Source organism: Onychostoma macrolepis, chromosome 08, assembly GCF_012432095.1.
Source record: "Onychostoma macrolepis isolate SWU-2019 chromosome 08, ASM1243209v1, whole genome shotgun sequence".
In the NCBI taxonomy this organism is placed as follows: Eukaryota; Metazoa; Chordata; class Actinopteri; order Cypriniformes; family Cyprinidae; genus Onychostoma; species Onychostoma macrolepis.
Window position 1 is genome coordinate 28951927 of NC_081162.1, and position 27810 is coordinate 28979736.

The 27810-nt window shown below is 38.0% G+C and overlaps 1 protein-coding gene across 4 annotated transcripts in view; it reads left to right on the top strand.

The window, feature by feature from the left end:
• The window catches only part of sema6a (sema domain, transmembrane domain (TM), and cytoplasmic domain, (semaphorin) 6A), an 82966-nt gene that overhangs the window by 40775 nt on the left and 14381 nt on the right, over positions 1–27810 (top strand). For 3 of the 4 annotated variants that reach the window (XM_058784627.1, XM_058784628.1, XM_058784629.1), the window contains exons 4-17: positions 5704–5764; positions 6011–6073; positions 7329–7430; positions 10523–10613; positions 11868–11987; positions 12928–13016; positions 15187–15404; positions 16416–16547; positions 18161–18316; positions 19883–20056; positions 22365–22505; positions 22591–22668; positions 24289–24347; positions 26327–26347. In XM_058784627.1, the coding sequence (XP_058640610.1) occupies positions 5704–5764; positions 6011–6073; positions 7329–7430; positions 10523–10613; positions 11868–11987; positions 12928–13016; positions 15187–15404; positions 16416–16547; positions 18161–18316; positions 19883–20056; positions 22365–22505; positions 22591–22668; positions 24289–24347; positions 26327–26347 (1505 nt within the window). Of the gene's footprint in view, positions 1–5703; positions 5765–6010; positions 6074–7328; positions 7431–10522; positions 10614–11867; positions 11988–12927; positions 13017–15186; positions 15405–16415; positions 16548–18160; positions 18317–19882; positions 20057–22364; positions 22506–22590; positions 22669–24288; positions 24348–26326; positions 26348–26436; positions 26491–27810 lie in introns of all 4 variants that reach the window. The other variant, XM_058784626.1, reaches the window with a different exon arrangement.

Genomic DNA, 27810 nt, shown 5'->3' on the forward strand with positions numbered 1-27810 from the left:
ATGTGCATAAACTACTGTACGATGGAAACGCATTTACTGAATAAATTCCACCATGTGCATCAAACTACCATCTCTGCAATGTTAAAGTGGGACGACAACCTAAGAGGCATTATTAAAAAATCCCATCAAAGGCTTTTTTTCGTAAGACAGCTTAAAAAGTTTGGCATATCTAAAGTTGGTATGTTAAATTTTTATAGATCTGTCATTGAAAGTGTGCTGACTTACTCAATTATAGTGTGGTCTGGTAGCTCCACGGCTCAGCAGAGAAGTCAGATTAGTAATATAACTCAGACTGCTTCGAAACATTTTGGTTGTGATCTTCCAGCTGTTGACGAGATCTATATCTCACGTTTGCAGAAAAAAGGTCTTACAATCCTGAAAGCTCCCTTACATCCAGCCAGACACCTCTTCCTTCAGGCAGATGCCTCGGAGCAATTAAAACCAAGTCTACACGTTTTCTGAACAGCACTTATTGTAGGATTGTGCATGCTCTTAATTGCTCTGTACTCTATGCATCTGCATTTCACTTTTTGTAATTGATATGACTTATATGTATATAGATGTATTTATGTCAAAGTCTGCTTTATTGTCAATTCGGCCACATGTACAGCACATGCATACAGAGAATTGAAATTGTGTTACTCTCAGACCCTTGGTGCATACAGATAACAGTAGAACATAAAAAATAAAAAAAAACAGCTAAATGCAGATTAAATATATATAAATTACAAGCTATACAAATAAGGATGTGTAAAAAGAATAAAAAAAGATAGTGGCACATGGCAGATAGAGTGCAAACCAGTGAAATAAACAAACAGTGCAAATATAATGAGTGTAGTGCAAAAAGAGCTTGTCAGTCTGTTTAAAGTGACAAAAAGCTCAGAGCATTCTTTATTTAAACTATGTATGTATTTTAATGTATGTTATTATTATTGTTGATGAGCTCACCAAGCAAATTCCGAACAACTAGGTTGTTATGGCAATAAATAAGTCATGTGACTTTGCACAATGAGACTGGATAACTTGACTAACCAGTTTTCATTATTTATATTATATATAGTGCCAGTTTATCAGGAAGTTATGATTTTGTTCTCTTTGACTCGTTGGATGAAACGGTGCTTTATTCACAAATGTTTTAATGCAATATTACAGTTTTGCACAATTCGAATCTTTGGATGGAAACGCAGCTAGTGTGTGATGTGAAGCGCACACACACACACATACACACACACACACACACACACACACAGCTGAGCTCTGGGTCTGGAGGTGCTCATGGGACATTGTCCACATTCCTCAGGCTGCGGCCGAGGCGTCCCTTAACAACCCAAACCCCCCGTCATGAGAAGAGAGCAACGCTGCTCCACTGACCCCAGAACAGCTGAGAGACTCCAGAAGGTTGTGTGATGGAGGGCGGAGCTTCGGCGGAGGATTGACAGGTGTGAGACGCATACTAATGAGCTCCTTTCTCTGAAAACACACAGAGTGAGAGAGTTTGACAAAAGGCCACCAGATGGACGCGGCCGGCCCGCATGAGAAGCACATTCCTGCGCACAAAGAGCCTCTGTTGAGCTGCTGGACGATCGGCACAAACAGCATCAGACCTGCACTCAGTAAAACCCATCAAACGTGAGAGGGCTTGTGTGTTTTAGTGCGTTTTTAGCAGATACGCATGCTTGAATGTGATGGATTATTCACGTTCTTTCCTTTGGAGAAACAGACCAGAAATCTGGAGCTTTTTGTCTAATCAGATGAAGTCTAGTCAGTCATGTTTATTTCTATAGCGCTTTATTCAATACAGATTGTGTGAAAGCAGCTTGACAGATAAACAGGAAAATTACAGAATCAATTATGGAATCTCATAGGGACTGATAAATAGATTCTCGATTGTCATTGTAACAGAATTACAACAAACTTTTCTATGGCTCAGTCCAATCAGCAACAACAACCAAAAGCAAAACCAGTGAAAACAACACATTCCAATCATTTAAATCCACTGATGTACTGATCAATCACATTTGAATTGTGATCATGGTTTTTGCTTCTTTGGAAGAACCTTTAACTCTAATATGAAAACTTATGAACCTGACTTTGTCCAGTGTTCAGATTTATGTGCTGGAAATTTGTGCATATTAAATTAGATATTTCCTCATTTGCATATGAGACCCTGCAGCACAGAAGCAGTCATAAGCAGCACAGCTATATTTGTAGCAATAGCAACAATACATTGTATGGCTCAAAATTATACATTTCTCTTTTATGCCAAAAATCATTAGGATATTAAGATCATGTTCCATGAAGATATTTTGTAAATGTCCTACCGTAAATATATCAAAACATAATTTTTGATTAGTAATATACATTGCTAAGAACTTCATTTGAACAACTTTAAAGGTGATTTTCTCAATATTTAGATTTTTTTGCACCCTCAGATTCCAGATTTTCAAATAGTTGTATCTCAGACAAATATTGTCCAACAAACCATACATCAATGGAAAGCTGATTTATTGTTATTATTGTTGATTGGAAGGCATCAGCTCCTTCACAAATAAGACATCGCTCTTGCATCTCAGAGATGGTGATTTCTTCAGTTTGGAATGATGTGGAATGAGATGTTTTTATGAGATGTGGAGTAAGAAGTACGCTAAAAAATAAAAATACTTTCAAGAAAATCAAGTGCAGTAACACACCGGTGTGATTGCGCTCACAGATGTGTGTGATAGAGATGCTGGGCTCACACTGACCGGCGCTCGTCTCGCTCTCATAGCAGGACCGCTCGAGACGTAAATCTGTGTACAGAAGCGCTCCTTAAAGTTAATGATGCAGGAGACAGAGCGTTTATTAGTGCTGTTTAACACTGCTGCTGATATCGTCATCAAACACTATTCAGTTCTGCTTCAGAAGACTCCGAGTCTGTCGGTTTATAGTGTGTGTGGAGGTCGAGGTCAGAATAGGGCTGGGGATACGGAGAAAACGTCTGCCCGATTCAAGATAACTATTTAGATTTTTTTTTTTTTTTTTTTTAACATTCAACTAATCAACTTAAACTACAACCTGGTTCAAGTAACATTGTCAAGTCACCTTTATTTATACAGCGCTTTTAACAATACAGAGTGTGTCAAAGCAGCTTTACAGCATCAAAATACAAAAAATAGTGTGTCAATAATGCAAAAGGACAAGATTAAACACTCAATTTTCAGTTAAAGGCAGTTCATCATTGAATTCAGTGAATGTCATCATCTCGCTGGGAATGAAGCGTCCACAACTGAGCAAAACAGCAAATCGGTGACGTTGTCTTTATTAAAGACAGAGAATAAGTATCTTGCTAAACTATCTGGTTATGGAAAGTTTACAGATATTGTCTCCAGCGCACACTCGTATCATTTAATGATTATGTAATGTAAAATAAATACAATGTTACTGTAAAGTGTTTCATGGTAAAATTCCAACTCAAATAAAAATAATCTACTATTATTTATTCAAAAATTTTACTTAAGCTTGTCTTCAGACGATTGTATCATTCTGAATTGTGAACTGAAATGAAAACATGCATTATTAACGCCATTCTAGAATATTACAGATATTAGTCCTGCGTAGATTCAGTCTTCCTGGTATTCTGTAGCTTATATAAATGGATGATATTAAAGCATCTTCTGTGGACACTGAGCTGTGCGTTTGTGACTCGGAGACGGAGATCTGTAGTTTGATCGATCGCTGAAGATGGATTTATAACACACGTCTCACTAAACGCTCAAACTCTTGGGTTGTTTTGTATGGTAAATGATTTCATAAAACAGATTATTGGAGTGCGTTTGACAAGAAAATACTATTTCAGCCTTTCTACTTAACTTTGTTTCATTGCAGTTTCATTGTAGCTACTTGTGAAATTTTATTAGCAATCTTTGAATGAAAATAGTTTCTACATCAGATTTTTTCACTCTATATATTGACAAATGAATTTATTTATTTTTAATTTTATTAAATTTTTTCAGACTTCAGACAGCAAGTTACTTGGTTTTTGCATGAATCTCTCAATGACAGATTTTGGCTTCCAAACAGCAAAAAAAATAATTTTGTACCTACAATAATCATGGAACTTAATTATCAAACATTAAAATACTTAATTTTGTCTTTTGAAAGTTGCGTTCAAAATTAATTTGGGCCGTGAGTGCATCGCTTTGAGTTTCACATCCGCATTTCATCAGAAATAAAAGAAAGAAACAGAGCGTTCTCGGCCTGCTCTGCAGTAACTTCATCAGTTCTCACTGAGATCGGCAGTAATTACACGCTAGAATGGAATTTCACTAACGAGTGCGGAGCGACACCGTACCTGTGCTGATTGAAATTCATCAGTCAGAAACACAATCGCTGTGTAACTCAGTCAGATTCACCGAGCTGATTAATTGAGCTGATGTGATTAATGCAGCTGGAGGACTGAATGAGTGTTTCTGTCCATCACACACACACACACTTCGGATGCCACTGTGATTAATAACTGGACTTTTCATAACGTTTGAGGAGTTTCTCTGGTCTCCTCTGGTGGCCCGCGCAGCAGAATTCATTTCACAAATGGCTTTTCTATTAGATTGAAGGAGCGAGGAGGATTCGATAGAATTCAGCTCCAGTCTGACGAACGCTGGATCAGATTCAAAACATGTTCCAGTCGCATCAGATGATGATCTTACACAGATATGAACATCAACACGGCAGCTCAGAATATAAGAAATCAGCAGAACACAACAGAAGTTAAACTAGAATTTGCTGAGTTACCATTCTGAGCAGTTCATCAGCTAATGGCATTCTGGAAAATTAAATGTTTTTTTGCATTGTTATTTTAGTCTTGTTTATATACTATTTATGTTTTCATTAATATTTCAAATGACCTCTTATTTTTATATTTTCATCTTGATTATAGATCAATTTTTAGTCATTTTTATGTACATTTGAAATATTACTGTTTAGGTCAAATTAATTTGTATTTTAGTTGTAGTCTTTGTGTTTTAATTGAGTGTGTATTTCCATTAATTTCAGTGCTTCAGTTTAAACTTATTTATGTTAGCTGCAACATTTCTAATTTTCGTTCACCTGGTTTCATTTTTATTTTATTTCAGCTTTATTTCAAATAGCTAAAATGTTTTTAATAATTGACTTTGTCAAGCCATAATTCACGGTTTCTTAACAAACCTAATTTAGCAGAATTTTAGCTCATTGTAATTCTGCTTTCTGAAATACAAATTCTAAAAATCTTCTGGGTTTAGTTGTGAATTGAGCAGAACAGTGAGTCATGTTTGTGTGCAGAGTCAGAAACTCTATTCATTTCCATTCAATTCCAGTATTTGCCCACTGAGATTGATTTCCAGGGACTTTTGCAAAGGCAGTTTTTCCATAATTACTTTATTAAATATATCTGTTTTTTGTTTTGTTTTGTTTTCCATGAAAAATACTTCAATTGAACCAGCTACTTCAGTCAGAATCCTATATATTGTTACCAATCAAATGTGATCAACATTAAGAAAAGCCAATGACAGCAAGCGCTTATAATGCAGTGTTTACACCACGGTCTCATCACGTAAACAGGGCTGCAGTATTGAGACCGAATCCTCACTGCTGATGAATGTTTTTGATATTGTAATAGTGATTATTAATGTGGACGGTCTGTGATACTGAAGCTGAAGACGAATGAAAGTGTGAATGTCTTCACAGGGATCACATTTACACGGTGGACATCGAGACGGCCAATACGGAGGAGATCTTCTTCAGTAAGGTGAGTCTGAGGATAGAGTTCTGTCCTCCTCTTAATTACCTGGCAGCAACGAAGCGAGCGTCTCTGTCCCTCTCTAAGAGCTTTATCCCATCAGGAGCCGCTGTCACGTGGTGTGTGCGTGCGTAACCGGCTGATTGATGGGGATCGATCGGAGCGGCGTGTAGTTTAATCGTTTGATCCTCCGGGCCGTGACAGAGCCGTAATTGAGTCCAATCTATCGATCTGACATTGATTTGCTGTCCACAGAAGCTGACGTGGAAGTCCAGACAGGCCGATGTGGACACCTGCAGGATGAAGGGAAAACACAAGGTACAGCCGGATGATGATGATGATGATGTCACACAGAAAATATCTGCTGATTTGCAAAGAAAGGCCTAATATTAGGAAATTTGATGATGCAGAGTTCAAAAATATCAACAAAAAAAAAAAAAAAGTGCATTAATGCACTTAAGAAAATCACAAAAGCAGCCAAATTACAAAAATTGTCATTTTAATTTACATGCTGCAAAGGACTGGAAAATGTTCAAATACTCCATTTAAAGTTTATAAATAAATAAGCCTTTTTCACAAGAGATGTGATTATCTGTGGCTGTTTGGATGCACTAAAAGCAGAGAAAATCTGGCTCATGTTTGCAAAAAATTTGAGTTCAAAAATATCAATTAAAAAAAATTTCCATGTGCAGTTTTTTCTCTAAATAAGAATGCAGATTTTTCAAATTATATACATGTATCGGCTTTAATAACTTATCAAAGCAAAAAGTCAAATGTGAGAAATGTCAGTTTTAATGATAAAGAAGCATTCAAAAGAGCATCATTTAACTTACAATCTCCAAAGGAGTGCAGAAAAATGTTTAAATACTCAATTTAATGTAAAAAAAAAAAAATCAGTTTCACTTTATTTTGATGGTCCCTTTAACACATTCTATTGACTATAAGTGATGTTGCACCTACATTTCTCCTGACTCTCATTAGAGTGTTAGTAGTGTATTAGTTGACTGGTAGGGTTAGGGTTAGATTGACACGTTCTTGCAAAGTTACTTATAGTCAGTAGAATATCTGTTGGGAGACCAACACAATAAGGAGTTAGTAGATATGAAGCAGACAGTCTACTAATACTCTTATGAGAGTTTGCTGACATGTAGTTGCAACATTACTTAGAGTCAACAGAATGTTCAAAAGGGACCATCAAAATAAAGTGTTACCAAAAAATCTACAAAGATCTGGCTCATGTTATTTTCTTCTGTCTCTGGACATAATTCTGACCTTGAAATCAGGATCACAATATAATGTCATGCATGTGAAAATAGGCTGAGAATTGAACAAACAGTTGTGATCTGGCTCAGAATCAGACAGGAATCATGTGTTTGTGGTGATTAAGGGAAAATAAAAGACTAATTCACAGCACAAAATGCTATGAAATGCATCATATTTAGTGAGAAAGTGTGACATGCTCCAGCAAAACAGACACTATTTTTGGAATCAGCAGCCAAAATTAGTAAGAAACAAGTCTTGGATTTCATTCAACAGATATGATATGATTTTCTCGTTTCTCGTCTCGTTCCAGGACGAGTGCCATAATTTCATCAAGGTCCTGCTGCAGCAGAGCGACGACTCGCTGTTCGTCTGCGGAACCAACGCCTTTAACCCGTCCTGTCGGACCTACAAGGTAAGACTGTAGTGTTAGCGTGACCTCTGACCTCTGACCTCAGCCGTGCTGCACATTTGATACTCAAGAGTCAGACAGCGATGGATGAGAGCGTATGAGAGTTAACATGAAGACGAGTTCTGAATAATACATGACGATGATACGATGTTGCTGTGGGGTTTTTTTCAATGGATGTCCTTCTTTGTTCTTTTTAAATCCAGGTTATTATTCAGAAGAGAACACACTGAAAAAGAATAACAAATGAATATCAAAAATATCTAGTTTGGTTTTTGTAGAGAGCGAAAACTGACCCATAAGTTTCTATATTTTTGCTTTTCTTTTATTAATACATTTTTATTTTAACTTTTGCACATCGTTTTTCTCAATACACCTTTTTTGAAAACATTTTTTGAATTTCAGTTCATTTTAATTCTACTTTCTTCAATTTAAATAGCAGTTCTGCTGTGATACTTGTTTTTAACATTTTTGTCAGATGTGAATGAGAATTAATTTAGCTTTCAAGTGCATAATACATTATGCATTGCCTTTCATGCATGACATTAATTTTTCCCAACTTGTTTATGGCTGTTAAACCTGTTGAATAAAGCTGAAAGTGTTGATGTGCTGCTGCATTCTCTGTTCATTGACTAATGAGTATTTTTGCTAATTATTGTTACATTGAGTCAAGTCACATTCAGTTCTACAGCGCTTTATACGGTTTGCAGTTTGTTTCAAAGAAGCTTCACAGAAAATAACAGAATCAGTGTTGCAAACTTCATCATAAAGCCGCTCTACAGAAGATAATAGTGTGGTAATTCAGCTCTAGTCAGTTCAGTTGCAGTGTTGGGGGTAATGTATTAATCAGATTACTTTTTCAAGTAACTAGTAAAATTTAGAATGAAATACCAGAGTTACTTTTCCAAATAAGTAACGCCAGTCACTTTGTTTCTCATGTATTGACTGACAGCTCTCCTGTCCTCATGTTGAGAGAAATCCGGAGTGAGTGCAGAGACAATTAATTATTTCACTTTTGGTGTGAAAGGAACTTTATAGTTGCTAAAAATTGTAGCTTGTTGTTGTTGTTGTTGTTGTTGTTATTAAAAAAACAAACAAGCAAACCTAGCCCAGGTGACAAAGTAACACAAAAGTAACTTATAGGGCTGCAAAGAATTATTAGTCGCGATTAATCGATTCAAAATAAAAGTTTATATTTAGATACTTTAATGTGTGTGTACTGTGTATATTTATGTATATATATAAATACACACATGTGTGTGTGTGTATATATATTTTTTAACTTTGTATGTATTTGTATGTAAACACTTAGAAATATTTACATATAAATCTAACATATTTTTCCTTAATATATACAGGTGTGTGTGTGTGTGTGTACACATACATATAGTATGCAAACATAAACTTTTATTATGAGTCGATTAATCGCGACTAATCGTTTGCAGCCCTAAACGTGCCCCAACACTGTTCAGTTGGTGATGGGATGAACTCTTTAACGTGTAGGATCCCTGTGTCAGTGTGAGACTGGACCGTGTGTTTTCTGACCAGTGATTGGTGGACCGGTTTAGAGGGAGCTGGAGAAAGGCTGGTTTTTGCTGTGATGTATTGGCTCTAAACGCTGCTGTTGATCGGCTGGATTAGTCTCGTTCAGCGTTTTTGCTCGATTTGACCCCATCATCTGCTGCTCTGCAGTCAGTGAATCACAGAATGACCGGAAGATTTCTACCAGCCGTAGCTGTCTAATAACTGGCTCGGTCCAGCAGAGAGATGCTGAAGCGTGTTTGCCAAAAGCAGCACTAGCCGCTCATAGATTCCCCCGCAGACACTCGGCCTGTGTCCACGGTGTCCAGGGCTCTGAAAACAGCGTCTGTTTGAGGGCCAAAGTCGTCCCACTTTAATCATCGGCATACAAATGTTCTCCTGAACGGATGCTTGGATCCGCGGCCTCCTCCCGAGAGCCCATCTGCGGCCCGCTCCGAGCTGCTGGATTTACGGCTGGTGTCCATTACATCAGCTGTTGCCGGGCGAAGCGGAGCGTAACTATCCCAAAGATGATCGGAGCGCATGCTTTCCTTCTGACTGCTTTATGGTGGTCTGGTGCTGGTCCAGACTGGTTTACACTGGTTCTGTGCTGGTCTAGGCTGCTTTATACTGGCTCTGAGCTGGTCCAGAATGTTTAACACTGGTTCTGAACTGGTCCAGACTGGTTTATGGTGGTCTGGTGATGGTCCAGACTGGTTCTGAACTGGTCCAGATAAAATATAAACAATTAAATGAAAATTTTAAAAGTTAATAAATAAATGTGTTAATGTTTGTGCTTCTGTATCCGCTGACCAATCTACAGTATTTTTGTCTTTTTAAAAGAACAGCGTGTCGTATCTGTATTTGAGAGATGTTTGCTTGTTTGTGTAGATGTTGCATTCATTTTAAAATGTTTAAATCATTCCCTCACTCTAATTAAATCAAAACGAGGGAATGAAATTAGTACAGCGAGGCCATGATTTAATCAAACGAGGGAATGAGTCAAGTCTTAGGAATGAATTCTCAATATATCTTTGTCATGTGTGTCTCCGTACAGCATCCATCTGATACGTGTTAATATAAGCGAGTTTGTCATTGTACTGTTTTATTGTTGTAAGAATAATAATGAATCCAGCATTTTCAAGCATTGGTTTTGTTCAAAATAATGGGAAGAAGATCTAATGTTTGAGATCGAAGTAAACGCTGTATCTGATGTAAACGATGCGGTGTAATCGCTTATATGGATTCCGTCACAGGTTTATTAATCGCTGAGATTCCTGGTTTGCTCTTCCTCGCCGTCATGCTGCGGAGCGGGAATACCGTGACATTCCTGATCCGAGTTTGTTTCAATGTATTTTGGGAGGAATGTTAATTGGGTTCCTGATACGTCACATGTGAGCGCTCGAATCCTGATTGACCTTCTTCAGATTCGCCAAGATAGAAATAGCCAGCGAAACGAGCAGCCTCAGAGAGGAAGAGCTTTAAAAATAACACCATCAAGTGTGTGAAATTCTCAGACGCTGAAGGTTAGGGTGGGTTTGACCTCTGACCTCAGACCTTTCCCTTCATTCCTGCAGATGGACAGTCTGGACACCATGGGCGATGAGATCAGCGGAATGGCGCGCTGCCCGTATGACGCCAAACATGCCAACGTGGCCCTGTTCGCCGGTAAGACTCCGCCGTCACGTCTGAAACGCTTCCATAATGAACGTCTGTCAGAGGAATGCTGGGAATACGAGGATCTCCCGCCGTGGCTCCTTGTTTCTGGGAAGAGCGTTTGCTGGCAGCGGCTCGTGTGTGGCCGCTCTGGAAACACATGAAACTATTGTGCTGTGGTTAGAGAGCGTCTCTGGGAGTCCCTCCCCGAAATACAGCAGCAAAAATAACCCTGGAGATGGAAAACCCGCATGACTCATTCCTCCATTAGAGCCGTAAAACCTTCCAGTCGCAGGCCAGAGAAACTTCTGCCTTCCCTGCGGCTAAAATAACGCCATTATACGCTGCAAAAAATGCTGTTTAGAAGTTAAAAACAGATTTTTGGAGTACGTTTAACAAGAAAATACTATTTCAGAATTTCTACTTCAAAATGACATGTTTACTTCAGTGTGTTACATGCTGTTGCTTTCTAATTATTTGTGCAATTTCTAAGTAAAAATTGCTTCTGAGTAAATCCTCCAGCAAATTTTCAGGAAAACTAGGAAAGTGAATTTAGGAAAATTTGCCTACCAAAAAAAAAGACATAAAATAGGGTCGGAAATGTAGTGAATTATAAATAAATTCTTAAATATATATATTTTTAAATTACATAATTAGATATTACAGTACATTGGTGGATATAATATCAACAATTAAATGCAGCCGTGGTTTATAATAATAATAATGTGACATTAATCTTTATAGGCGATTCCTTACAAGCTTATCTCTCTAGTAAAGTCTGCTTTTTTAAAAATATATATTGTTTATCTGCTTAATTATTAACCAACCAGCAGTATTTTTTGCCATGTTTACAGCAGGGAATGAATTATAAGTAAGTAAATTCAAAATGAGAATTAGAGAGATTATAATAAATTGGTGGATAATATATGTTGTAAACCATAAAATGAAAATTAATTAAATTTATCAAACGCCTCGGTTGTATTTAATATCAATATGCTATTTCCTCAAGCCAGTATGTCTTAATAAATGTACCTTTTATATAACTCTTCTTTTTAAAAAATTATATATACATACATATATATTTATATGTATGTTAATAAATTTAATAAAATGTGCTAAAATGTGTGCTTCTTTATCTGCTAACCACAGAGTATATACAGTATATATAAATACAGATATACAGTATATCAAATTTCTTGTTTCTGTCATTTGTGTAGTTGTTGGATTGATTGTGAAGTGTTTAAACAGTGTTGTTTTCTGCTGTAGATGGGAAGTTGTACTCTGCCACGGTCACAGACTTCCTGGCGATCGATGCGGTCATCTACCGCAGTCTGGGCGACAGTCCGACCCTCCGGACGGTCAAACACGACTCCAAATGGCTGAAAGGTGAGCTGATTTTGCCATGACCCTCCGTCACCTCAGCGTTAATCCCGTCGGAGAGCCAGTGTTGGAGAAAGTTACTTTTAAAAGTAATGCATTACAATATTGCATTACTCCCTAAAAAAAGTAACTAATTACGTTATGTTGTTTTATGGAAAGTGATGCGATGCGTTACTTTTTAAATCTGGGCAGGGCTTGCTTATTTGTTTTTATAATAAAAAAAATGATTCTATTACAAATGTAAAGCCCTTTCACACCAAAAGTGAATTGAATGCGCCTCAGGCTGAAGAAAATGTAAATTCACGTCTGTACAGTAGAGGACGCCGCTCAAACTAATCACATGAAGAATATGATGCAGGAGAAGAAAGTTCAACACTATTCAGCAATAACTCAAATTAAACACACATGAGTCATTTTTGCTTAGTATGGTTGAATTGGATCATCGAAGGTGACATTGGTTAATAAAATGGGATTACATACATACATACATAAATGATATTTGTCTTATTTAACATTTAATTGCTGAGGAATACTGAATCTGTTTTTGTGCAGGTGAGATGAGTAAATACATGTTCATATTTAGTCTAGAACTACAGTAAGATCATGTTCACACATAAAGCCTTACTCCAGATTTCTCTTAACATGGCAACACCAGAGCTGTCAGTCAATACATGAGGAACAAAGTAACTGGAGTTACTTATTTGAAAAAGTAACTCAGATATTTCCTTCTAAATTAAAAAGTAATGTTTTACTTTACTAGTTACTTTAAAAAAGTAATCTGATTACGTAACTCGCGTTACTTGTAATGCTTTACCCCCAACACTGCAGAGAGCATTAATCGTGTCTAACGAGTGACGGACATCACTGAGACAAGCTCATCACAATATGCTATGATTTGAATTCATGTTTTGATGTTTGAGCTCACAGTTGCTCTTGTTGATTTCAGAGCCGTATTTCGTCCAGGCCATCAATTACGGCGAGTTCATCTACTTCTTCTTTCGGGAAATCGCCATGGAGTACAACAGCATGGGGAAGGTATGGGAAAAACATCTAGCATGTTTTCCTGCTTCAACGCCGCAGACAGGAAATGACAGGAAGTGACAGGAAGTGGGCGTATGAAGTATGTGAGGGTTTTTAAGAGATCTCAGGCGTGGTCTGTCAGGATGCAGGTACTAAAAATAACACAAACATTGTCTGCTATCCCAACGACAAGCCCTAAATAGCTTTAGGTCCAGAATTCACTTCCTGGTCTGTGAGTGCTATAAGCAAACAGACGAGTGCATGACAAAGGCTCATTGTTGTGAGTTCAAAGGCAGAAGACGTGAGATTTGAGAGGCTTCAGCGCTCTGATTCAGAGAGGCGTAATTACAGCTTGAACGTCTCCAGTGAATATGAGTTTCTCCAGTTACTGTACGGAACCAACCTGCCAGATTACTGTAATTACAGCAGCCTGACGCGACCCTCGTACTCCACTAACAGCTAAAATTACAGCAGAATCTATGACAGCACCGTCAGCAGGAAGAATATGTCAAGTCACATTTGTTTCTATAGCGCTTTATACAATACAGAATCAATGATTCAAACTTCAACAAATATGAAACCAGTTCAAATTTCAGCTGTAAAACAGCTCGAGTCATTATTCAAGTCAGATCAGTTCAGTATCTGTAAAATTCATCAGTTACGAAACTAAATTTATTTCAGCTGTAAAGCAGTTCTACAGAAGACAATAGAGTCATTATTCAGATCAAGTTTTCCCATCCCACTTGCAATGCAGCCAAATAAATAATATTACTGACTTTAATTAGAGCTAGGTATTGAGATAAATTTCATGATTTGATTTTGATTCATAAGCTTGCAAGTTGCATTTGGATATATAGACAATCAGGTCCAGTACATGTCAATTTTTATTAAGGAAAAAATCTCTCTCGACTAATCCTGTAAAGTACAATAACCCCTGTCAGTCGGTGCATTGCTATATTAAAGTCAAGAACGCTGGACATTCACTCCCCCCTCCTACAATCCCTGCCAGACCTGAGACTTGAACCCGCAACCTTCCGGTTTCAAGCCCGACTCTCCAACCATTTGGCCACAACTGCCCCACATGACTGCCTTGTTTGTTGTTGAAATATAAACATTTAAACAGTGGATGTCATAACATGTTTTCTTCATGGATTTATTCAAACATACATAAAATAATTGAAGACAACAGGTTTAGTATAAATATAATGAATATGTAATATAGTGCATATATTTATCAAAATTCTCCATTCTAGAGTTATTTTTTTTCTAGCTGTTTATGGAGTTTATGATCATGTGGTAAATGTGACGTTAGGTGACATTAATTTGATCTCAAGCTGTATTATTGGCATCTTTCTGCGGTTGAATCATTGATTGATCGATTACATGATTCATGATTCATTTCAGTGAGTTGTTCTGATTCGTCTGATGCGCGTTCGTGATTATTTGCTGCTGTAACTAGTAGTAAAGAGGAAGAGATGACCAGTGATCTGTCAGCACACATTAAAGAGCCACAAAAAAACACATTTACTGATTGGATTTAGTGATAAAACTGACAGAATTTGAAAGCTGAGACTTTTTCATATCAAAAGTAACAAAGCACAAAGATTTGTCTGATTATTGCTACAAATAATGTTTTATTCACACATCAACGTTTATCACCTTCCTGGGATTTAAGAATCATCAAAATAAGAATTAATTGTGGTAACACTTTATTTTGATGGTCCCTTTTTGAGCATTCTGTTGACTAGAAGTAACTTTGCATCTACATGTCAACTAACTCTCATTAGAGTATTAGTAGACTGTTTGCTTAATATCTGCTAACTCTTTATTGTGATGGTCTCCCAACAGATAATCTGCTGACTATAAGTAACTTTGCAAGTGCATGTCAACTTATCCTAACCCTACTGGTCTACTAATACTCTACTAACACTCTAATGAGAGGTAGTAGATATGTAGGTACAATATTTCTTATAGTCAACAGAATGTGTTTAAGGGACCATCAGAATAAAGTGAAATGGTATTTAAAATCAAATTAATCAAGCCAAAGGCGACAGGAACAAGGAACCTAAACTCCATCAGGGACAGAAATGCAAAATCCAGGCTCAGTTTAATTCTCCTGAAGCATTTCTAGTGTTTTTGAGAGCATGATGCAAATGTCAGGCATGTTTAATGTCTCTCCGATCAGGTGGTGTTTCCGCGAGTGGCTCGCGTGTGTAAGAACGACCGCGGAGGCTCTCAGCGAGTGCTGGAGAAACAGTGGACGTCTTTCCTGAAGACACGCCTCAACTGCTCCATCCCTGGAGACTCGCACTTCTACTTCAACATCCTGCAGGCCGTCACCAACGTCATCCATATCAGCGGCCGCGACGTGGTCATGGCCACCTTCTCCACGCCGTACAACAGGTACAGAATTAGGGCTGTCAAAAAATGTTTTAATTTTGAATATTCGTCGAATTTCCATTTGAATTTTAGGTGTGTGTCAGGCAGCTTTATCAGTGGCACACAAGATGCGTTGATGATGTAGGTGTCATTGCATTTTAATGCTTTCTGTTAGCCTATCCAGTTGAAGCCAGTAGATGCGGCGCTGCTGCGTTGTTCATTCAAAATACTGCGGAAAAAGAGAACAATGTGGAGAAGATGTTGATTTACGGCAAAACTGAAACCAAGCCGTTCACACAGAATGCATTTTCTATAGGGACATCTATCACCGTTGCACTCGCATCTCGCACAAGAGGGATGCATGTTTAGAAAGACATGCAAAATTGATGTACAATTCAAACTTTTAAAAAACATGTCTCGAGAATTCATGGCGTTTTTTCCCCATCCCACTGCATCTCAAGTTCTTAAATAGAAAAAGTACTCTTTGTGATTGGTTTTCGGTCCTTTGTATTAAATGATGCTGTTTTGTTTCTAATTGTTTAAGCAACTTAAAAGCATTATTTTAAACATGCACTTTTTTCACAGTTGTCATGTTATTTTATTGCTTTAATAAACGGTCATTAGTAATATTTTGCTCGATGCACCTGCTTGTGGCCTCAGGAGAGAAACCAAAAGCGTTTTTTGCCCCTAACTAAAATTATGCCTTTTAAATTTGAATATAATTCGAATATTGATAATATTTAAGTAAAAAATTCAAAAAAAAAATTTTCAGCCATTTTGACAGCTCTAGTACAGATAACAGCAGATCAGAGCTCGTTTGTCAGCATTGAGATCCAGCAGATTCCCGTGAATGAACTCATGTTGATGGGAAGGCGACACACAATGAGCCTGTTAGTCAGAGCTTCTGTCCCACTCAGATTCACAGTTCATACAATCACAATCCGGCCCTTGTGTGCCGCTCGTGTCCGAGCCGGGGTGATTCACAGTTATGTTATTTTGCTGAAAGCGTGTCTCTGTGACGAATGTGTGTTACAGTATCCCGGGATCGGCCGTCTGCGCGTATGACATGGCGGACATTGCGGCGGCCTTCACCGGACGCTTCAAAGAGCAGAAGTCGCCCGATTCCACCTGGACGCCCGTCCCAGAGGAGAAGGTGCCCAGACCCAGGTATCTGTCCCACACGCTTCCACTGGGTTCCTACTTACAGTCCAGCTCTCAGTCATTCTCCTCATTCACCGGCGAGACACTGCAGACCAAACCAGTGTTTATGCACTGGTCAGTTTTGAGGTCTATTTTGCTTCCATATCATGTCTAGTGGAAAGAAAACATGCAAAACACACATTGAAGTGTTTGTTTTATTGCACTTTATCTATTTGTGTCTGCAGATTTCAATCGCAATCCATATCTTTAAAAAGTTTTTCTCTTACAAACAACACACTTTACAGTTTTATTCCTCTCTATATTCTGAAGGTTTGTTCTTATTTCATTCACACTGATTTCTACAACATTTTACTCATAAAAACATGGTGAAAATGTGTTTGTTTTCTGTCTGTTGACAGTATTTTCTGATTCATGGAGTGATAAAAAGAGAAATCCAGAATCCCCTCTGGAAAAACCTTTAACTCTAATATGACGACAAATCAAATAAGAATTATGATCTTGGATTTGTTGTATGGAAATCAGTGCATATTTAATTATATACTATCTCATTTGCATATTTTCAGAAAACTTGTAATACAAAACAGTTGTCTTAATGTACTGATTGATCAAATGGGGAAGTATGGTGATATCTACAAGTTTTACCCTGTTCCCCTGTGCGGTCTTGCAGCTCAAACCAGCATTACTAGATATGAAACCATAATGCAGTCAGCAAACATGGAACTCTGACTTATAGAAAATAATTCAATCTGACAACCAATCAGAATCAACTACAGTAGTCAACATTTGAAGTGGATCAAAAAAGTTCAAACTTGACAAAAACGCATTTTAGTTTTAGGTTTTTGATCCACTTCAAATGTTGACTACTGTATTTAACACGTTCAGGAATAATCAACATAAATGCATGCATTCATGCATGTATAGTCTTAATTATTTAACATTAAAATAATAATTAAAGTTAGATTTAATTTCATTAAATTTTTTAATAATTAATGAACTAAATTAACAACTAAATTTAATTTTAATTAAATATTTAATTTTATCATTTTATTTTAGATTATATTTTATTTTGTTATGAATTCTTTTATATTTTATTGCATTTTATTTAAATGTATTTGTCCCTGTTATGTACACACAAGTGTTTGAGAGCACGTAAACCTGATTCTCCAGATGCAGCAGCTGATTAAATCGTCTCACTGGACCGTTTTTACAAAGCGAAGATCTGCTTCCATATGGCTCGTCTTTGTGTCATGAACGGCGGGACTATCGCCTGCGCTGATTAACATAAAATTATGTGTTTGTGTGAAATGAGGTCAAGTGTTAATGAGAGTGGCCATGACAACCACGTCTCAATGTAATTCTGTTTCCTCTGTGCGGGAATGAAGCAATGCGTTTCCCGTTCAGCAGCAGCGCAGAACCATAAACCTTTCTTCATTCAACATATTTATCGCGGGCAGCTGAAATTCATTACAGTGATTTAACCGTTCAGTTCAAGGCAACGTTCATTACACTGATTTAGGCTCACTGTCATGTGATTATGGCATTAGTTGGTCAGTTCTGTGTTGTTCATATCACTGATGCAGTAGATAGAGATGTTTGATGTTCACCGCTGTTGTCTTCAGGCCGGGCGTCTGCGCAGGATCTTCCTCTGGAGAGAAATTCAAAGTGTCCAATGAGTTTCCAGATGAAACTCTGAACTTCATCAAGCTTCACCCGCTGATGGACGAGGCCGTTCCTTCCATCGCCAATCGCCCGTGGTTCCTCAAGACGATGGTTCGGTGAGTCGAGTCGGGTCAGAGGTCCTTCTAAGACGTGAATTATGCATGGAGATTATTGTCATGCAAATATGGATTTGTGCCCATCTTCATAAGCGCTGCACATTTTCGTGGATGAATCGAGTCATTTGCATGCGATTCAGACATGAAGCCTGAGCGATTCATGAGTATCTGGAGATATTTCATGAATCATTATATTATATCAGCTCGACCCTGAAGGAAAGATGATGTTTCTCTCTAAAAAGCAAAAGCAAAGCAAAAGACTGCCGTCTGTCTTCCTATAATGAAGTGGATTATGGGAGAATTATCTGTTCTAGCAGAACGAGACTCTTTTGAAACGACGTCTGCTTTCAGTCTGATAAGTTTCTGTTCATTTGGGTTTGTGTAAATTTGCCCCAGTAAAACCCAGTTATTGAAAACACATTTGCTGAAGAAGCGTCTATATCCGTTTCTCTCTGCTTCAAAGACTCCACAGATTTGGAAAGATGAAAAAACGTGTATAATTTATTTGTCGTCTTATTTCCATCTTGCCAGTTTTAATCACCCTGAAAATGTATTTGCATATGGATTTGGAAATTATACATACATTTGATTAACACTGAGATGAGCTGCTAATTGGAAAGGCAGTTGCCAGATAACGCACTTTAATGGAAATTTCATTGTAATAGTGTTCATTTTGTCAGTCATTTTTAATCTAGTCTTAGTCCTTTGTCGAATGTCCTTTTTAGTTTTCATCATAATTGTGACCCTGCAGCACAAAAGCAGTCATAAGCAGCACAGGTATATTTGTAGCAATAGCCAACAATACATTGTATGGGTCAAAATTATTGATTTTTCTTTTATGCCAAAAATCATTAGGATATTAAGATCATGTTCCATGAAGACATTTTGTAAATTTCCTACCGTAAATATATAAAAACTTCATTTGTGATTAGTAATATGCATTGCTGAGAACTTCATTTGAACAACTTTAAAGGAGATTTTCTCAATATTTAGATTTTTTTGCACCCTCAGATTCCAGATTTTCAAATAATTGTATCTCAGCCAAATATTGTCCAACAAACCATACATCAATGAAAAGATTATTTATTCAGCTTTCAGATAATGTATAAATCTCAATTTAATAAAAATGACCCTTATGACTGGTTTTGTGCTCCAGGTTCACATTTACTCAACCTGTCCTGTTTTTTGTATAGTCAAGGTTTAGTTGACTAAAAGTCTGGGAATTTTAGTCTAGTTTTAGACATTTTAGTCCTGCTGCATAACGGTTAAACTGATAATCACAATTATTTTACTCAAACTTATAATGGAAATTACTGATCATGATTGTTGTCATTTGAGAACTTACATCAGACATCTGGCAACACCAGATTTTCTTGGACGAAAATAGATACATTTTGGATAAAGAGAGTTTTTATTTTTTTAAATAAATTTTAGTCGTTTTTTGTCAAAGATAATGCATGTTGATAGTCACAGTGTTTAGTGATGTCAGTCTCGTCTTCGTTCATAGTCATAGTCTTCATGAATTAAATTAACTGCATTGTAACCCGTATTCTGTCTCTCTGGCAGATACCGTCTGACACGTATAGCTGTGGATAACGCCGCTGGCCCTCATCGCAACCACACCGTGGTTTTCCTGGGATCGGAGCGAGGAATCGTGCTGAAGTTCCTGGCCAAGATGCGGAGCGGCTTCCTGAACGACAGCCTGTTTCTGGAGGAGCTGAGCGTCTACAACCCAGAGAAGTGTGTATTCCATTAGGACAAGCCGCTCTGTCATTTACACCCGTTTATCAGGTTACAGCGCGTGGTTAGTAAATTAAAGAGCGCTGCTGGTTTGGACCGCCAGGCCTCGCTGAATGATTAAAGCAAACAGAGAGTCTGGTTAATATGTGCTGATGGCCACGTCACAGCGGAATAAACAGGCAAACGCTGCCCACCAGGCTTTTTGAGGACAGCGATGCTGCGTTTAACCTCAACGCTAAAATGTTTAGCTGCTTTATTAGCATTTTACATTCATGCATTTAGAAGATGCTTTTATCCAAAGCGACTTACGAAAGAGGAACAAAGCAATTCATCTAAGAGCTAACAATATGTTTAATGCATAACGCCAGGTTTGCGAGAGAACTGGATGAGGAAGCAAACTGGAGAAGAGGAAAAATGCAGAGAAGATTTTTTATATTAAAGCAACGCAGCAGAACCACATTACTGTGATTTTTACCATGTTCAAAACAATATACTGGATTATTGTTTGAATGTTGGGGAGATGCTTGCGTTTTATTAACAATGATCATAAATAAACATTTATGAATAGTAACAAGCTTAGGTTATTAGCATAACTGTATGCAAAGCAACAAGAAACTTTCCACATGAAGCTAGTGTGAGTCTACAGTAAAAAAAAAAAAATGTATAGGATTTATTACAATTTTGTGAATTGTGTGAATCTGTCGAGCAATCAGGTGTGAATCTGATGAATGATCTGATGTGAATCTGACGAGTGATCTAGTATGAATCTGTCGAATGATCAGGTGTGATTCTGTTGAATGGTCTGACGTGATCTGATGTCACCTGATGTGAATCTGTCGAGCGATCTGGTGTGAATCTGGCAAGTGATCAGGTGTGAATCTGATGAGCGATCTGGTGTAATTCTGTTGAATGATCTGATGTGATCTGACGTAACCTGATGTGAATCTGTCGAGTGATCTGGTGTGAATCTGTCGAGCACTGTCAAGCAATCAGATGTTAATCTGACAAGTGATCTGCTGAGTATCTGTTGAATTATCTGATGTGAATCTGTTGAATCATCTAACGTGATCTGACATAACCTGATATGAATCTGTCGAGTGATCTGGTGTGACTCTGTTGAGTGATCAGGTGTGAATCTGATGAATTATCTGATGTGAATCTGTCGAGTGATCTGGTGTTATTCTGTTGAATGATCTGGCGTGAACTGACGTAACCTGATGTGAATCTGTTGAGCACTGTCAAGCAATCAGGTGTGAATCTTGACGAGCGATCTGCTGTGTATCTGTCAAGTGATCAGGTGTGAATCTGATGAATTAACTGATGTGATCTGACGTAACCTGATGTGAATCTGTCGAGTGATCTGGTGTTATTCTGTTGAATGATCTGGCGTGAACTGACGTAACCTGATGTGAATCTGTCGAGCACTGTCAAGCAATCAGGTGTGAATCTTGACAAGTGATCTGCTGAGTATCTGTTGAATTATCTGATGTGAATCTGTTGAATCATCTAACGTGATCTGACATAACCTGATATGAATCTGTCGAGTGATCTGGTGTGACTCTGTTGAGTGATCAGGTGTGAATCTGATGAATTATCTGATGTGAATCTGTCGAGTGATCTGGTGTTATTCTGTTGAATGATCTGGCGTGAACTGACGTAACCTGATGTGAATCTGTTGAGCACTGTCAAGCAATCAGGTGTGAATCTTGACGAGCGATCTGCTGTGTATCTGTCAAGTGATCAGGTGTGAATCTGATGAATTAACTGATGTGATCTGACGTAACCTGATGTGAATCTGTCAAGTGATCTGATGTGAATCTGTCGAGTGATCTGGTGTTATTCTGTTGAATGATCTGGCGTGATCTGACGTAACCTGATGTGAATCTGTCGAGCACTGTCAAGCAATCAGGTGTGAATCTTGACGAGCGATCTGCTGAGTATCTGTTGAATTATCTGATGTGAATCTGTTGAATGATCTAAAGTGATCTGACATAACCTGATGTGAATCTGTCGAGTGATCTGGTGTGAATCTGTCGAGTGATCAGCTGTGATTGTGGAATTATCTGATGTGAATCTGTCAAGTGATCTGGTGTGAATCTGTCGAGTGATCTGGTGTGAATCTGTCGAGTGATCTGGTGTGAATCTGTCGAGTGATCTGGTGTGAATCTGTCGAGTGATCTGGTGTGAATCTGTGGAATTATCTGACGTGAATCTGTCGAGTGATCTGACGTGAATCTGTTGAATGATCTGATGTGAATCCGTCGAGTAATCTGGTGTGAATCTGATGTGAATCTGTGGTGGTGTTCAGGTGCAGCATTGACGGCGTTGAGGACAAGCGCATCATCAGCATGCAGATCGACAGCAGGAGTCACTCTCTGTTCGTGGCCTTCACCTCATGCGTGGTCAAAGTCCCGCTGTCCCGCTGCGAACGTCATGGAAAGTGCAAAAAGTGTGTATGCTTTCTCTCTATTTGAGCTGTTCATACAGACCACTGACCTTTCTCCACATTAACCCCTCATGTGTGACTCTCTCAGGTCCTGTATCGCCTCCAGGGACCCGTACTGCGGCTGGGTGTCAGAGGGCGCCTGTAAAGAAATTCCATCAGACCCAAAGTAAGCGGCTCATTCTCAGTCTGTAATTATAGATGGTGCGAGCCAAGCGCTGATGTCAGTCTTCCCTCGCATTGTGGTTTGAGCTGCTGGAGTTTCTCATCTGGAAAAAAGCGTTTGACCCCAGAAAGCCTCCATAACTCATCTCTTTATTAATCTAGCGTATTGAATGCACAGCATGTTTCCGCTGCCGTCGTCACGTGAGCTCATCAGCGCGCATTTTATACACTGTTATTATTATTTCTGTTCGAATTGAGTTTTCCACTTTAGAAAGCGAGCTGTATGGAGGTTATGTGAGATCGGCTTGTGCAATTTCTCTAAAGTGAAGGATTATGGGATACGATCTGTGTCTGCAATTCAAAGGCTTTTGACTTGATGCTTTCCCCGTCGTTTCAGAAAAAGCTTTTTATGAAATGGACTCTGAGAAAGAAGTAGGGCGGCCATCCGTCCGGTTTTAAATTGGACAGTCTGGTTTTGAAATACCATATCCGCTCATTTGTCTTATGCTTTATACAGTGGTATATCATAAAAAATGACAATGTTATGTTCAAGTTTATATGAAGTAATGTACATTTTAGACACAGTATTGTCATTATGGACTGTTTTGCTTCCCGATTAACACAGTGGTGTTTCACTCCTGAATGATTCAGTGTTTTTGAACAAATTGAGAGAGTCACTGATTTAATAAGCCATTCATAAAGGCAGTTGCTGAATTCAGAACTGCATACTAGTATTCTAATCTTAGATTTTTTTTACATCTTTCTGTGGCATAAGTAGTAAGAGTAGTATGCTAGTGCACCATTCCAAAATCAGCAAGACACTTGTTTCGTTCCTGAATGTAGCAGCTGTTTTGAACGAATCAGTGAATCAATGACCAACTCATTAAGACATATCTCCACACCCACTGGTGGTTTGTTTCATATTTAAAGAATCGTTTAATTGTTTTATATTCAGTATATTTTATATTTAACACATTAATCTCCTAACATTATGTAATTGTAGTTGCAGCATAAATGCATTCATGGCATCTCTGAGCTGCATTAAACAGTCAAAGACGGATTTTGTTGAAATTGATTTCATTTGATTGGTAACTGGTTTAGGATTATTTTCCAGTTTTTATCCTGGTTTCATGAATCCTGCAAAGTGTCCTACTTTTTGGTGTTATAGAAACGACCAGCCTATAAAGCAGCGTGTCGGTGTTTCTTATCTGAGCTCTGTTCATGTGCGTTTGAGGTGTTCTCATGATTCTTCATGAGGTTCAGCTCTCATCTGAGCTCGGTTTCATTCTCATCAGCGGTTTCATTGCAGTGTATTTCTCTCATCTGTGAGATGATGAATCTCTCACTGGATGGTCGAGGGTTGAATAATAACGGGCCGCTCTTCATCACAATCCAGCCAACATCAGTGAAACTTCAGAAATAAACATCTGTGTTTTTATTAATATTCACATCACATTTACAATCCTGTTTTCTGCTTCATTTTCTCATGATATTGTTTGAATGACACATTGATTCACTCAAACATTTATTTATTGTCTGAAAATGTACTTGAGATTGAAGTCAGTGAGTGTGAAATGGAGGTGTTGAAGTCACTCGCTCACTGTGTGTGTGTGTGTGCGCGCAGATGGCCGTTTGAGCAGGACGTGGAACAGGGCAACACAGATGGACTGGGCGACTGCCAAAGTAAGCAGAACCCGTTTACTGAGCGCTGGACGCTCCTCAGACACAGCTGCACTCACACACACACTCCTGCACTTGACAAGAAGACTCGTTCACACCAGGAACTACAGCGACGACTATATTAGTGTCCACCATTACGTTGTTTTTTATATGCGTGCTGTCACTGTGCTTGTGCTCTTTAAAGCAGGATGGATTCTGATTGGCTGTCAATGCTTTAATTATTCATCAGCTTGAATCAAATTGAATCTAATAGGACTTGGTTAATTTGGGATTTTCACATGAGTTCTGCAAACAGATTTTGCTCATTTTCAAGGTTGTGGCTAGAAGGGATACAGCTAAAACCGTAAGCTAAGAATAAGTTACAATTTCTACCTATTATATTGTGTTATTTTAATGTCTACACCTACCCCAATCCTAAACCTACCTCTTATACAATAATGCAAAAACAGTAATTATTGTCGTACATTGACAAAAATTACACTATATTGATGTGCGCATTCCCAGTAGCCGTAGTTGTATCCCTTCTAGCCTTAACCCATTTTTTAAGTTGCTCATGCGAGTTTACATCATTGCACAACAAAACAACTCTGTCGTTATAATTATTTTTGTAGTCTGGACTTGATATTCTCTTAGAGTTTTTTTTATTTGTTTATTCTGAAAAGTGATTTCAACATTATCGCTCAGGTGCCGCATCTTTGGCGATATTTTGTCACAAATTTTTGGGGCGAAACACTTCTGCACACAGATTTCGCTCATTTTCAAATTGTGAAAGTGAATTTGCCGCTTCAAACAACAGAAATGATTCTGTTTATTGTAAGCATGCTGCCGTTTTGTCGTCTGTCATTTTCAATGCTCAAGCTCTTTAAAATTGATGGATTCTGATTGGCTGTCAGTGTTTTTATCATTTATCAGCTGGAAAAAAAAACTGTTCGAAAAAATAAAAAATTCTTGAGTCAAGAAGAATTTACTGTACAAGTAAAATGACTTAAAGTGCCCCTATTATGGGTTATGAAAGGTTCATATTTTGGTTTTGGGAGTCCCCAACAACAGGTTGACATGCATGCAAGGTCAAAAAACACTTTCATTTTCTTATAATATGCATTTATTTTTACCTTATTTGCTCAACGACTCCCAAATGATTCGTTCAACGTGTCATTTTTCCAAACCCCTCCTTTGCGTGACGCCAATCTGCGGTGATTGGTCAATTTCATTTAAAGCAGTGTTTGTGAGCTTTTAACGCTCCAAAAGCGGCACCTAGTGGCAAAGAACGAATCTACATTTTCATTCAGACCAACGTGAAAATCCAAGTTTGTGAAAAACAAGTGGGTGGGCAATATGCAACATGAAACGGCTTGGGATTCGTTTTAAAAACGACTCGTTTCAATGATTCAGAGTCAACTCTTTCTTTTGAGAGACAATAACTTTATACACGGTGCACTTTCAGATTTAAAACTGTGCAGGATGTTTTCATTCACTTAGAGTTGTGTTACACGCTGCATGAAAGATCATCTTCAAAAATCCATTATGGGGGCACTTTAAGATATCATGTCTTGTTTTCTGTATATAAAAAAAATTTTTTTTTTAAAAGTATATATTGATTTAGATTTTTTTTTTTTGCAGAAAACAAGACTTAATATCTTAAATCATTTTACTTGTCAAGTAAATGCATCTTGATTCAAGAATGTTTAGATATTTATACTAGAAAACAAGACAAAAATACTAAGTAAGAAAATCTTTTTTTGCAGTGTAGTTGATGTGTGGATGTGTAGTTTTGATTGGTAAATCTTTCTATTTATCGTTATGTTATCAGCACTGGTGTGAACAAGTCTTCAGTCGTCTTAGAGTTATTTCTGAGCTTGATGTTAAATGTTCTGCTGCCACAGTTTTAAATGTGTCATTAGATTAATTCAGTATTAAATGATGTGTGTGTGAGAGAGAATCACATTTCAACCAAATTAACACGTTTTTTCATTTATCTCCAGATTCGTTCGTGGCTCTCAATGGTGAGTAAAGCTCTTCTTCTCTCGTCTCTCATCGTTATCTGACTCTCTGTTGGCGAATGTTTCATTTCTCTGATTGCGTTTTCTTGTAGAGCATCAGCGCAGGCAGCAGGGTGTGAACGATATTACCCAGAATGCCGCACGCGGTCAGTGTCTCTAGTGTTTCCCGTGTGTAGATGTAGTTAGAGCCGCTCTGACCTTTCATTCCCTAATTGGATGGATCTCTGCGCTTCATAGAGCAAAGGATTGTGGGTTAGAGACAGTCGAATGCAAATGACTGTTTACAGGGAATAAACACTCAGGGCTTCTCCCAAGACCCGGCAGAAATTATTCATGAAATACAATCAGGCTAAAAACACACAAACACACACACATGATTGACAGCCCTCCCCCGGCAGCCAGAGTGAATCTGATTGGCTAAAGCAGCGATTGTGACCTACATATCACATGTGCTGGTGTTTATTGGTAATATTAGCGATCTTCTCCTGAGCTTCATTAGCGTTTGTGTGTCTGTCGCTCCAGTACTTCATTTATTCTGTGTGTTTGATGTTGTTTTCTCTCCGTTTCCTTCATAAACCACTCATAAGCGTGTCAGTTTACCTTTATAAGCACATATTCCTCCGTCTGGACGGCTGGTTTCTCGTTCTGTTTCGCTTGTTAAAGGACGCTGGCTGTTGAGTGCTGATTTTCTCTCGGCTTTCCTCTCGTATGTGTGTCATCGTCCTCGCTGGCTCTTCCTCTGGCTGTGGAAAATGAATTATAAAATAGAGCTGTCACACTAATCTTACGGCCCGTGGCGTTTCTTAAATAAATCATGTTAATGACTGCGGCTGGGAGACGCTCGACCGGCCGACGATAAACAACGGCCACCGGCACAACACACACAGAGAGAGTTTATCTGTGGATTAACACGAGTTAAACTAGTCCAGCGGTTCACAAACTTCACCAGCCAAACCCCTCTGACCTAAAAGATTTGAGTTAATATTTCAAGAATTTAACAACATATTCGGATTTTCAAAATGTGCCAGTTAATGGTCAACATGACCAAACAATGCATATACAGTATGTATATATATATATAAAATATTGGTATAAATATTGTAATTGAAAAAAATGTAATTGAATAACAATCTATGGTAACACTTTACTTTAAGGTGTCATAATACAGAGTAATTACCTAGTTAAGTACTTAGTAGTAGCCATTATACTTACATAAAATAAAATGTACTTACCATGTAACTAAGTTCTGGAACAGCCTGTAATTACAGTTTGTAATTATGTAGATGTAACAGGCAGCTACTGTTACACATATGTAACAGACAGAGTCTGTTACACAGCTACTTGTACACTTCAGTACAATCTTGATAGACTTCATTTTAAGTAGCTTATGCCTGTGTAATATTCTGTAATTTTAATGTAATTAGAAAGGTATTACATGTATTTAAGCTGTGTACTGGTGGGTTAAA